Source organism: Antennarius striatus, chromosome 14 (genome assembly GCF_040054535.1).
Source record: "Antennarius striatus isolate MH-2024 chromosome 14, ASM4005453v1, whole genome shotgun sequence".
Taxonomy (NCBI): domain Eukaryota; kingdom Metazoa; phylum Chordata; class Actinopteri; order Lophiiformes; family Antennariidae; genus Antennarius; species Antennarius striatus.
Genome location: NC_090789.1, coordinates 14,987,277 through 14,999,756, shown reverse-complemented (window position 1 = coordinate 14,999,756; position 12,480 = coordinate 14,987,277). Strand labels below are relative to the sequence as shown.

The 12,480-nt window shown below is 40.2% G+C and overlaps 1 protein-coding gene across 1 annotated transcript; it reads left to right on the top strand.

Moving 5' to 3' along the window:
• Positions 1-12,480, top strand: tmem268 (transmembrane protein 268). Its single transcript, XM_068332904.1, has 9 exons — positions 1-147; positions 2,443-2,554; positions 3,288-3,382; positions 3,484-3,591; positions 6,128-6,277; positions 6,432-6,542; positions 9,725-9,811; positions 10,017-10,232; positions 11,688-12,480. The coding sequence occupies exons 1-9, from the start codon at positions 142-144 to the stop codon at positions 11,847-11,849; spliced, it is 1,047 nt and encodes a 348-aa protein (XP_068189005.1). The 5' UTR covers positions 1-141; the 3' UTR covers positions 11,850-12,480.

Genomic DNA, 12,480 nt, shown 5'->3' with positions numbered 1-12,480 from the left:
GAGAGAGAAACAGAAAGAGAGAAGGTGGCTTCAGTTTGAGGTAGCATATAACAGTTTGTTCAAGCAGTTCGACATTTTGTGGCTGTCAATGGATCTCTTAAATCTATTTTGGTTTATTGACATGATGGACTTTCATCTAGAATGTTGGTAAGAACAGTTGTCTTGTGTAATATGAATGTGTACTTAATGTACTAGAGGTTGTTCTTGTTTTCAAAGTTTATTTAAGCAAACTTTTGTTTCCTCAAATAAATGTGACATACAGTACTGTTGCTTCCTCTTTTCCAAACCCTCATGACCACAATGAGCAAAAAATATGTGAAAGTTTTTTTCCCAATAGGTCAGCAACAGTTTAAATGACTAGAAAAAGAAGGATAATTTTGAAAAGTATTTACAAAATCAGGACGTTTTTGTAAATCTGTAACAAGTTTTGCTCAGCAGTGTTCAAAATCCACATAGAGAAAAAAAAGCTCACTTGTTTAGATAAGATACTTGATTTTTGACAGATAAGATCAAGGTCGTACTATCTCCTCTACACAAATGTCAAACATGTTTTATAGCAGCTTTCTGCATAAACAGGGTAAAAAAAATTTTAAAACTTTTTCTGCCTGTGATCAGGTGTAATTATAAACTGGTTTGGAAGGCTGTTAGAATTCATTGGAAAGCAAAGAAATTAAAATTAAAGGGCAGATAAAATCAGTAAGCAGAGAGGGCTGATAAACTGTTACTGTGGTGTTGAAGTGAACTGAGGACTGCAGTCGTGGGTTTTAACACCTCATCGCTAAAACGGGGCTACTTCACAGACAAAGGGGAGAGGAAGAGACACAGTGTTGGTTTTATCACGAAGTAGCTTTGATTTAGTTTCACTATGTTTCATTTTAATCTTGCAGTTGAGGGTCTGTTCAGTTATAGTGACGCATTTAAAAATATTGATTATCCTTTATGGACAGACTGAGCTGTGATCAGACATGGCAGTGGGTATTTTTCAGGCAGCGAGGACGAGACAGGTGAAATGAGTGTAAGTGTGATAATTCATTTTTAGTGCTTAGACTCTTAGCACTAAGCTTAGAGATCCAGAAACTGGTGGTGGTGACTGATGACTCTGTTAAGACTGATGATGCTGACAAAATAATGCAGTTGGTGTGTCTGCAGAGACTGGAGAGCTGGAGAGTTCTTGAGGTCGTTCATGACAATAGCATGAAAGAACTTGAGGTTCAATCATATTTAAAAAGACGGAAGCAACATTAGGTTCACATTTCATATGAAGGTGTGTCCCTGTGCCAGTTCATAGTATGTCAGCTGAAAGCCTGAGACAAAAGGAATACAAGACCAAGCATGTGAGAGAGATGACGATTAAAAGACTAGTGTATGAAGGCGTGCTCTTTTTCCTGAATGAACATTTGTGTTATCATGGGTGGCTCCTACAACTCTTCTCTAAACTGAATTCGTCCAACAGGAGGCTATTAGATTGTCCATTGTAATAACAAAGGACCACATGATTGCAGCAAAGCCTTGAAAGCCGGTGGTAGAAAGTACTTTTACTCCAGTACTCTTACTTTTGTCACGTGAGCATGTTCATCTATGCTCTTTCATGGCTATTGTAGGATTCCAAGGATAAATAATGTGGTTTTGATCGGCTGTGTTTATGTGATGTAGTATTCATTGCTACTAATTTTTTAATTCATGAATGGGTTCAAATTACAGGTTGCTCAATTGGGGCGCTACCAGAAGTGGCCGTCCTTCACTCTGCCTCCCCATGTACTGTTGTGTTGTGTTCACTAACTGCATGCTCGCAGGCCCCTAGTGTGTTGTGTGTTTGAGGGGCCTGCACAAATATTTATCATGTATCTAACACAAAAAAGTCATGTATAGAGAGTGAAAAGAGTAATTTCCCTGTTAAGGGGATTAATAAAGTTGATCTTTTTCTTCTTCTCTTCTTCTTTAACTGGGACAACTTGAACCCTTGTTTATGTCAGCGTGCTGGTTTCCAACCTTTTCTTTCAGACAGTGATCCCCTCACATCACTATCAAATATCACTTGTTACTTTGGCCAAAACTCTTAGCTGTTAATTTTCATGAATGTCTTTATGCAATCTTGACTTGCTTCAAATATTTATCATGATTTACATCTAAGAAAAAATGTAAAGCCACAGGGAAATGTTTTAATGAATTTATCCAATTCATGATTTGTTTCTTGTGCTATTTCAGATTGGTTTTAGCCACTACTGTTAGACAAATAGTTTGACTTACCAGTACTTGGTAGCCTGCTGGCGTTATATAGTTTTCATGGACTCTTAATGGCAACACATGATTTTATCACTATGATTGACTCAGGATGATGGATGACTTAAGTGATGTTTTAAGCTCATTAGTTTACATTTTCTCTGCCTCCTCTTGTTGGTGCTGAACAAAATGTTTGTGTCTCATGGCCTGTATCTTCTTTAGGACGTGGACACCTCTGTGATGGTGGAGAACGGACACGTGAGGGAGGAGGGTGAGGTGGATGTTCAGATAAGCCAAACCCAAACTCATCCTCAGACCACTCGCTGGTCAAACGGTAATGGTTGCTTATTTATTTGTCACCGTTTGGTTAATTATACTGAAAAAAACACTATCTCAGGCATGTGTTTAAAAGGTAACCTGGATTACTTAGTCAAGTTTACTTGAAAACTGACTATTTCTTAGCAATGTGCTGATGTCAAAACATACAAATTGTTGTATTTGAAGGTACTGTCAGATAGCGTCCAATGGGCTTTCATCAGTGCCAAAGTGGTTTCGTTGCAATTTTGTCAAGTACCACATATATACATTATTCAAAATCCACATTAAATGAGTGCTTATGATACTTTAATTGGGCTATTTTATAGTGAGTGAAAATGTGCTGTTTGAACCTGGACACCCTTAATAATTTAAACGCTCTGTAGGTTTAAGAAATATATAAAAATATGTGAATTTGTACTACAGTGTACTATATTTGTTTTATAGTATTTGCTAATTCCTGAAGTAATTTAATAAATTCTCTGGAGTTGTTGGATGGATTTTAGACATTATCCTCGTGCGCAAATGCTAGCATGTCAAGCTAACTGGCATTATATCCTGTACAGTATATTTGATCACCACAGCATGACTGGGTGCATCATTTTATTTCTCAGTTCAATCAACTGATAAATATTGATCATGAGTCAGACCATCTGACTCAGATGTAACTGGCAAATGATGGTGTTTGATTTCAAGTTAAAGTTGTGAATGTGATGATGATCCTGGTTCTGATTGCTGTCTCCGGGTCTCAGGTCAGGTTGTTCTGGCAGTCCAGAGCTGTTCACTGCTGAACCCTAAATTTGATCTGTCTGTGTGTCGGGCCCAATTGGAAAATGGTGGATTCCAGGTCAGCACAAACACACAGACACACATTCAAATGATCCCGTGCTGCAAACATGTCAATTTTAACAGCTTTTTTTTTAAAATCCTGTTTTTAAATCCTGTTAGATTCCAGTCGGAGACCTGGAGGCTCCGCTGAGGATGGCTCTGGACACAGCCTCAGTCAGGAGGTTCCTGGTTTTCAATTCAGCTGTCTTCCAGTTGATACTAGCACCGGTATAGTAAACCGCTCCTGCCACATTTTCTATGTTCAAACAAGGACAGGAAATATTTAAAATTTTGCTTGATTAAAGTTTGGACATTTAAATCTGAGCACTGATAAATCAAGCCTTTCATTTCCAACTGTGACTATGTTTGCAAAATAAATGAATATCCATCCATCCATCCTTCCAAATAGAAGAAACAGTCACAATCATCTTATCTATAGCTCCTTAAAAATAATTTTAAAAAAAAAATTATTAACAGTCGAAGGAGGGATAAACATCTAGTCTGGTTTTGTCAAAAGGTTAAAACAGCACCCAGCAGCTCCGAGGCTTTATATTGTGTTTAATATTTTTAGATCTATAGATAATATGTTTATGTAGCTTCATAAGCTTGAACTATGTCTTGATGGTTAGAGTTCCTTAATAGAGCCTCTGCAGGCTGATTTATGTCTTTAGACATGAAAAAATGGGGCCTGACATGTTAATTAACCCTGCTAACCATTTCCTAATGCAATAAAAACTTGTTGGTGGCTGATGATTTGTTGCTGATGTCAGTCGGCTCATGGAGCTCGTAGCTTTAAGCTCCTGGTCATTAAAGTTCCCATATTATGCTTTTTTTAATTCATGTCATTCAGCTGCTAGATTTCCAACTACACTGTATTTGAAATGTCCTGCTCCAAAGTGATCCGTGGTCCTCAATATCTTTGATTGATATGGTTAAAATAGTCTGGAACTTTCGCTCTAATTCTTCTCGTGTTTTCCACTCTTGTTTTTCATTTATTTATTTATTTGTATTTATTCAGTTTATTTTCTTCTTTCCAGACATGTTATTACAACAGATTTGTTGAGACATCAGCAACAACATCCGAAAAGAAAAAAAAAAGGGTTGACGGGTAGAAGCCATTGGCTTGTAAGGTCCCCGTCCCCTAAATCAACAACATCTCTCATTGCAGCACATTGTCAACCAATTCATACTTTGCATGTCACAAATCAATTTCAATTATTTTATTCTGGTACATTGTTTGTTTAATCCGTCCATTTAGTCCAATAGGCATACATCTTTGCACACCTCTTTGTCAGTTCTTGAGAAGAGTCCAAATTTTGTTAATGTTCATTTTGTTATTCCTTTCAAGGGTTGTTTCTGGACAACTTTATGACTGAAGCGCCGTTGGAGCAGTCATAACATCTTGCATGTGCTCTGTTACTGCACAAAGGTTACAGTGACATTTGTTTCACAGGATTGACAACATGAAGTTTAATTCGCCATAACAGTGCAGTCCTCTAACCATCATTCATGTCAGAAATATAACCTCGCAAAATCATGTTTTTAAATGCTTTTTTAAAGGCAGTTAGAGTTCCCACACTCCTAATTTCATTATCCAGTTTATTCCAGTGTTTGACACCAGTGAACGATAAATGTTTTTAATGTTGTTCTTGCTTTTTTCTGTACAAATGCAGTGTTTTCTCTTAGTTGGTAATTGGATTCATTAATCTGTATTTGTGATTGTATATTTTGAGGTAAATTGTTATCGGCTGCTTTATACATAAGTTGTACATTTTTATAACTTATGATGTCATGTATTTTCAGTAGTTTAGCTGTAATAAATAAGTGGTTTGTGTGAGCTCTATAATGTTCATTGTGAATAATTCTCAATTCATGATATAACAGTTTGTCACTAAGCGTGGACCTGCTTACTCAGTCTGCTGAACAAAGACCCGTTGCTCGTGTAAACACGATGAAATCGGCTAGTGAGATCATTTAAAGTTGTGTTTTCCAACAACCGTCACGGACAATGAGAGATCGTGGAGATGTGTGGATATACGCAGCTCTCCGATCACTTAGAAGAGCTAAAGTTGCTTTCATTCACCAAAGAGCAGACAATTGTTCTGAATTAGTGATTAATGTGTAACTGGTTATGTGTTTGCTGTGATGCTGGGGATAGCCTCAGACGGGCACACACACACACACACACGCACGCACACACACACACACACACACACACACACACACACACACACACACACACACACACACACACACACACACACACACACACACACACACACACACACATATGACTGGAGCAGGGCTAACTAGTTAGCCAAATTCTAGCTGATTTCAACAGTTTGTGAGGAACTTTCAGTGTGCAGCTCTGAGCCATGTCGTTACCACACACTGGTACCATGGCCTGAACAAACGCCCCCTCGGGAATGAACACGTCCATATCCTAGTGGACAATCAAATATGACTCAGGAAAGGTCAATTTACTTTAGGCGCTTCACAAATCAGATTGTTTCTGATTCTGTCCAGGCATGAATCCAAAAGATTCCAAATATCTATTGATGCAGGAACCGTTTTTTTCCAGATTCTAGGATTTGGTCAGGTTAGGGAGGACCACTATGTATATGTAGAGACTTGAAAAAAATGTGTTTTTCAATTCTGCACCTTGCATGTTTCCAAGGTGCAGAATTGCTTATTTAATCCTGTCACTTGGAATATTCGGTTTTCCTTTCTGAATTACAGTTTAGTTCCTCTCCCAACCCAACAGGTGCTGTATGTGGTGTTGTGGTGCTCTGTGTTCTCCACCCTACATGTTCACGTCACGATCAGTGACTGGGTCCTCTGTCTGGTTGTTACTCTGTTCTCCATCTTCCCCACCATTGCCATCATCTTCATCCTCCAGCACAGTAACAAGGAGGTAAATAAGGGTTTAGGCAGCAGCAATACTGACATTTCCATATTAATTATGTTACATCTGAGCTTGGCTTCATTTGATTGGGTTTTTTAAAATGTTCTTAAAGAGGTTTCAGTATAAAATAATCAAACTTGTGTGTTTGCCTCTTCTTCTTCAGCTCAATATGAACATAGATGTACGGTTAATCCAGGTGAATGAGAGGATGGTGAAACACAAGCTGCTGGTGGCTGTGGCTGACTGGATGCAGAACTGCACAGGACACATGAAGGTTGTTCTTATAATATCAAATGGAGTGAGAGATTACGGAGCTTTAAGACACCACAGTACACTGCACATTGTCTTTTGGCACTTATGTGGTAGTGTGCTGTATTCTTATAGTTCCTTTTTTTTATTAGGAAATTAAATAAAAGATCATGTGGCAGGTAAGTGACATTAAGTGTAATAAAATAGGATGACAATAGTACTAGAAAAAAAATGAGGTCAAGGACACAATAGCATGACAATTGAAATAAAAATTCAGCAGACCTTGCAACACAATTACAAAAATAACAAGGCAGTCAGAGACTGCAACATCCCGCGACACCACTGAATTCAACATTTTACCCTGACCTACACATTTTTGTGCCTCTGGCTTCCTGAAAATGTTGCTTTTTGTTTTGTGATTATATCTCATCAGGTTTCAGAGATGTGTACCTAAAAAGGTATACAGTGCGCCATCGTTCCTCGCGGTTAATGCGTTCCAGGAACCACACATGATTTACGAATGAGCGACAAACTATTTATCTTATTATTTACAGTAATTTAAATGTTTATAAACCCTCCCCATACTGATATCAAACCACATTCTATCTGCATTACCTTTTCCCACACTCTTATCGACTGTTGCTCACAAATGCTCATTTTTGCTCTTAGTCTAGCTTCCGCTACTCTTTCCCATAACTTCATTGTATGGCTCATCAGCTTTATTCCTCTGTAGTTGCCACAACTCTGCACATCTCCTTTGTTCTTAAAAATGGGCACCAGCACACTTCTCCTCCATTCCTCAGGCATCTTCTCACTATCTAAGATCCTGTTGAACAACCCAGTCAGAAACTCTACCGCCACCTCTCCTAGACACTTCCATACCTCTACAGGTATGTCATCAGGACCGACTGCCTTTCTACTCTTCTTCCTCTTCAATGCCCTCCTCACTTCATCCTGACTAATATTTGCTACATCCTGGTCCACAACAGTCACCTCTTCTAGTCTTTGTTCTCTCTCATTTTTCACGTTCATCAACTCCTCAAAGTACTCTTTCCATCTTCCCATCACACTACTGGCACCTGTCAATAGACTTCCGTCCCTATCCTTAATCACCCTAACCTGCTGCACGTCCTTCCCATCTCTATCTCTCTGTCTTGCCAACCGGTATAGATCAGTCTCTCCCTCCTTACTGTCCAACCTAGCATACAAGTCATCATAAGCCCCTTGTTTGGCCTTTGCTACCTCTACTTTCAGCTTACGCTGCATCTCCCTGTACTCCTGTCTACTCTCCTCAGTCCTCTCAGTGTCCCACTTCCTCTTAGCTAACCTCTTCCTCTGTATACACTCCTGTACCTCCTCATTCCACCACCAAGTCTCCTTATCTACTTTCCTTCCAGATGACACACCAAGTACTCTCTTACTTGTCTCCCTGATCACATTAGCTGTAGTTTTCCAGTCATCTGGAAGCACCTCCTGGCCACCTAGAGCCTGTCTTAACTCCTTCCTAAATGTCATGCAACACTCTTCCTTTTTTAGCTTCCACCATTTCATCCTCTGCTCTGCCTTTGCCCTCTTCATCTTCCTCACCACCAGAGTCATCCTACACACCACCATCCTATGCTGTTTGGCTACACTCTCACCTACCACTACTTTGCAGTCACTGATCTCTTTCAAGTTACACCGTCTACACAAGATGTAGTCTACCTGTGTGCTCCTACCTCCACTCTTAGGGGTCACCCTATGTTCCTGCCTCTTCTGGAAGAAAGTATTCACTACAGCCATTTCCATCCTTTTTTCAAAGTCAACCAACATCTGTCCTTCTGCGTTCCTCTCCTGGATACCAAACCTGCCCATCACCTCCTCATCACCTCTGTTTCCTGCACCGACATGTCCATTGAAGTCTGCTCCAATGACAACTCTCTCACTTCTAGGTATGCTCTGCATCACTTCATCAAAGTCCAACCAGAATTTCTCCTTCTCGTCCAGCTCACATCCTACCTGTGGAGCATACCCATTAACCACATTGAACATCACGCCTCAAATTTCTAGCTTCAGACTCATCACTCTGTCTGACACTCTTTTTACCTCCAAGACATTTCTAACAAACTCCTCCTCCAAGATAACTCCACCTCCATTTCTCTTCCTATCTACACCATGATAGAACAACTTGAACCCTGCTGCTAAACTTCTAGCCCTGCTACCTTTCCACCTGGTCTCCTGGACACACAGTATGTCTACCTTCCTCCTCTGCATCATGTCAACCAACTCTATACCTTTTCCTGTCATAGTTCCAACATTCAACGTCCCTACTCTCAGTCTTATACTGTTGGCGTTCGTCTTCTCTCTCTTCCTATGAACACACTTTCCTCCTCTCCTTCTTCGACCAACAGTAGTCTAATTTCCACTGGGAACCCTGTAGGTCAACAGCACCAATGGCAATCGTTGTTAACCCGGGCCTTGACCGATCTGGAATTGAGGTCATAGATTTGATTCACATGTTTGATTATGGAAAAAGTTTTATGTCGGATGCCCTTCGTGACACAACCCTCTGTATTTATCCTGGCTAGATATCGGCACAATAAGACACTGGCTTGTGTCCTCTTGCGGCTACATTTGATAAACAACCAAGAGTGAAGTTAAAATAACAAGCATAATAAGCATTTTTTTTAATTCACAAAAAGAAGAAAACATTTTCAGGTCTTGACGAGAAACAGATGGAAACCTGAATATAAGCTCATGATTCTTTATATTGACAACTGACAATAAATCAGAATGCCACATACTGTAATAGATATTCGACTATATATAATAAAGGATTAATCACTTTACTTCCAGCACAACAATACAAAATTCATCTTCAGTGTCCCGTCAGGAATTCAATAAACATGCACATTTTCCTTGTAACAGGGAATAAAATGGTTTGATGAAATTTATACAAAATAACACAGATTTTAAGAGAACTGGAGGATTCTCTTTATTGGATCCTTTGTAGGTCAGTAATTTAAAAAAAGATTATCATTAGACAATAAAGGTATTTATTGCTTATACTGAAGTGTATTCCTATGAACCAGGAGCAAAGAGTTTCATTCCATCAATTAAAACGTTGGTGATAGGATTAGTTTAGCATTTCAGTGACATCAAACTGAATTACTTCTTTTTGGCAGCTATGCATGGTCCAACAAGCATCCCCTGTGTGTGTCCCTGCAGCTGTACTTTGTCTATTGGGACATTTCCCACTGTCTGAGAACACTGACGGAAACTTTTGAGAAGCGGAGCGCTGTAGTAAACATTCAGGTACGTCTGCTGTTCTGTTTTCTTGCTGGATTATGGTTGCTTTTTTGTTGTTTTTTAGCTTCTTTTTTTTTTCAACCATCTTGCTCCTCCTTCAGGTCAATAAAAACAGAATTCTGGTGTTGTGAGGAAATTCTTTCCATGATATCAGTTTTCATCATTCCAATGAAAACTTAAAGTTATTGAACTATTGTTGAACTTTCACCAGGCCAAGCTCAAGAAAAAAATGTCCCACCTCATCCTTGTCACCGAGGTAACTGCTGACGATGATGGCGGTGCCTCAGACGTGGAGCAGGGCTCCGCTGAACAGAGGCCTCTCCTGAAGAAAGAGAAGGCGAGCTGCAGTACAGCCACCAGTCCAGAGGAGGGCGCCCAAGTCACGGCCAACTACAGCCTCCTCCCTGACTCTTCATTGCCTGATCAGGTGAGGAGACATACTGATGAGTGATTACTGACTGAATTTATACTAGAGTCTGACAGACATCCGAAGTATTATTCAGCAAATGAGCCTATAAATTATTTAAATATTTGTTATTTATTTATACTACCAAAGGCTCTTCATCTAGATAAATTCACACACACACACACACACACACACACACACACACACACACACACACACACACACACACACACACACACACACACACACACACACACACACACACACACACACACACACACACACACACACACACACACAGGCCTCCCTGGCAGCTCAAAACTCAGCATCCTTCTACCAATATATTCACTATCTCTCCTCTGGACATGTCCAAACCATCTCAGTCTGGCCTCTCTGACTTTATCTCCAAAACCTCTAACATGTGCTGTCCCTTTGATGTACTCATTCCTGATCCTATCCTTCCTGGTCACTCCCAGAGAGAACCTCAGCATCTTCATCTCTGCTACCTCCAGCTCTGCCTCCTGTCTTTTCCTCAGTGACACTGTCTCTAGACCAAACAACATCGCTGGTCTCACCACAGTTTTGTACACCTTTCCTTTCATTTTAGCTGAAACTCTTCTATCACACATCACACCTGACACTTTTCTCCACCCGTTCCATCCTGCCTGGACACGCTTCTTCACCTCTTTTCCACACTCTCCATTGCTCTGGACTGTTGACCCTAAGTACTTAAAATCCTCCACCTTCTTGATCTCTTCTCCCTGTAACCTCACTCTTCCACTTGGGTCCCTCTCATTCACACACATGTACTCTGTCTTACTGTGGCTAACCTTCATTCCTCTCCTTTCCAGGACAAACCTCCACCTCTCTAGCTTCTCCTCCACCTGTTCCCTGCTCTCACTGCAGATCACAATGTCATCTGCAAACATTATAATCCATGGAGATTCCTGTCTAACCTCGTCTGTCAGCCTGTCCATCACCATAGCGAACAAAAAATGGCTCAGAGCTGATCCCTGATGCAGTCCCACCTCCACCTTGAACTCCTCTGTCACACCTACAGCACACCTCACCACTGTCTTTCAGTCCTCATACATGTCCTGCACCGCTCTAACATACTTCTCTGCCACTCCAGACTTCCTCATACAATACCACAGTTCCTCTCTAGGCACCCTGTCATAAGCTTTCTCCAGATCTACAAAAACACAATGCAGCTCCGTCTGGCCTTCTCTGTACTTCTAAAAAAAAACCCCCCCAAAAAACCCCATTTGTTAATGATTCCTTGGGGAAATTATTTTTCCTCATTTAGGAGACAAGTTGGTAATCAAGTTCTGTCCCGAAATGACTTGTCTTTAATTACGGTTTGAATGTAGTTTCAGTGCAATGGTCACTCTTGCTTCTGTTGCGTTGACCAAAGAAAAAAAACTGTCAGGATAAAAGTCGCTGAGCTGAACCTTTGTTAACGTGCTTCTTTTGCAGGCTAAGGCTTACCAGCTTCTGATGACGTACAGTGCTGTTTATGTGAAGCTGCTGGTATCTGAGAGGCTGAAAAGGCGACACCCCCGTCCCCTCCAGGAAAATCACTGCAGCACAGCGTCCTTCTGCCTCTGTCAGTTCATCGAGAAGAAAATTGTTGAATGAGTGATCTGTTGAACCATGAATCTGCTACAAGGACTGGACTTTTTAGACGTTTGCTTTGCACACAATCTCAGACAAATAGAGAAACAAACACGGAGTCGGATAGATGTCCAAAGACATCTAGCTCAAATGATGGTTTTGTTTGGAGTTTCACACCCTTCATTTGTTTATTTTTAAGACTTCTTTCACAGGTCAAGGGTTTCTGCACCTCCATTGCTGTTTTCATGCCATCATGTTTGGATCCAACTGGATAATTGTCCATTTGGTGCCAGTACACTCTGTTTTCTGCCAAATACTGTCAGACTGAAAACACACTGAGGTCTGTTCCAGCTGCTGTAAAACAATATTTGTTCTCATGCACACATGGAAAGCACAGCCTTAGTAACTGATGTTTTAAATAGATGCGCAAATAAAAAATATTTATCTGTGTGTCAGCTGAAGTATTCAGAGGAATGTAACTAATTCCAAGTTCTGTATTCAGATACTCTTTACTATTTCTGTCTCTGATACATTATACTTCTGCTCCACTACATTTTAGAGGAAAATATTGTGCTTTTTACCCCATTTTGTCATATCTGCAGCTGGCTATGAATTACTTTTCATGTTTTGATTTTACATTAAAAATATGACATAA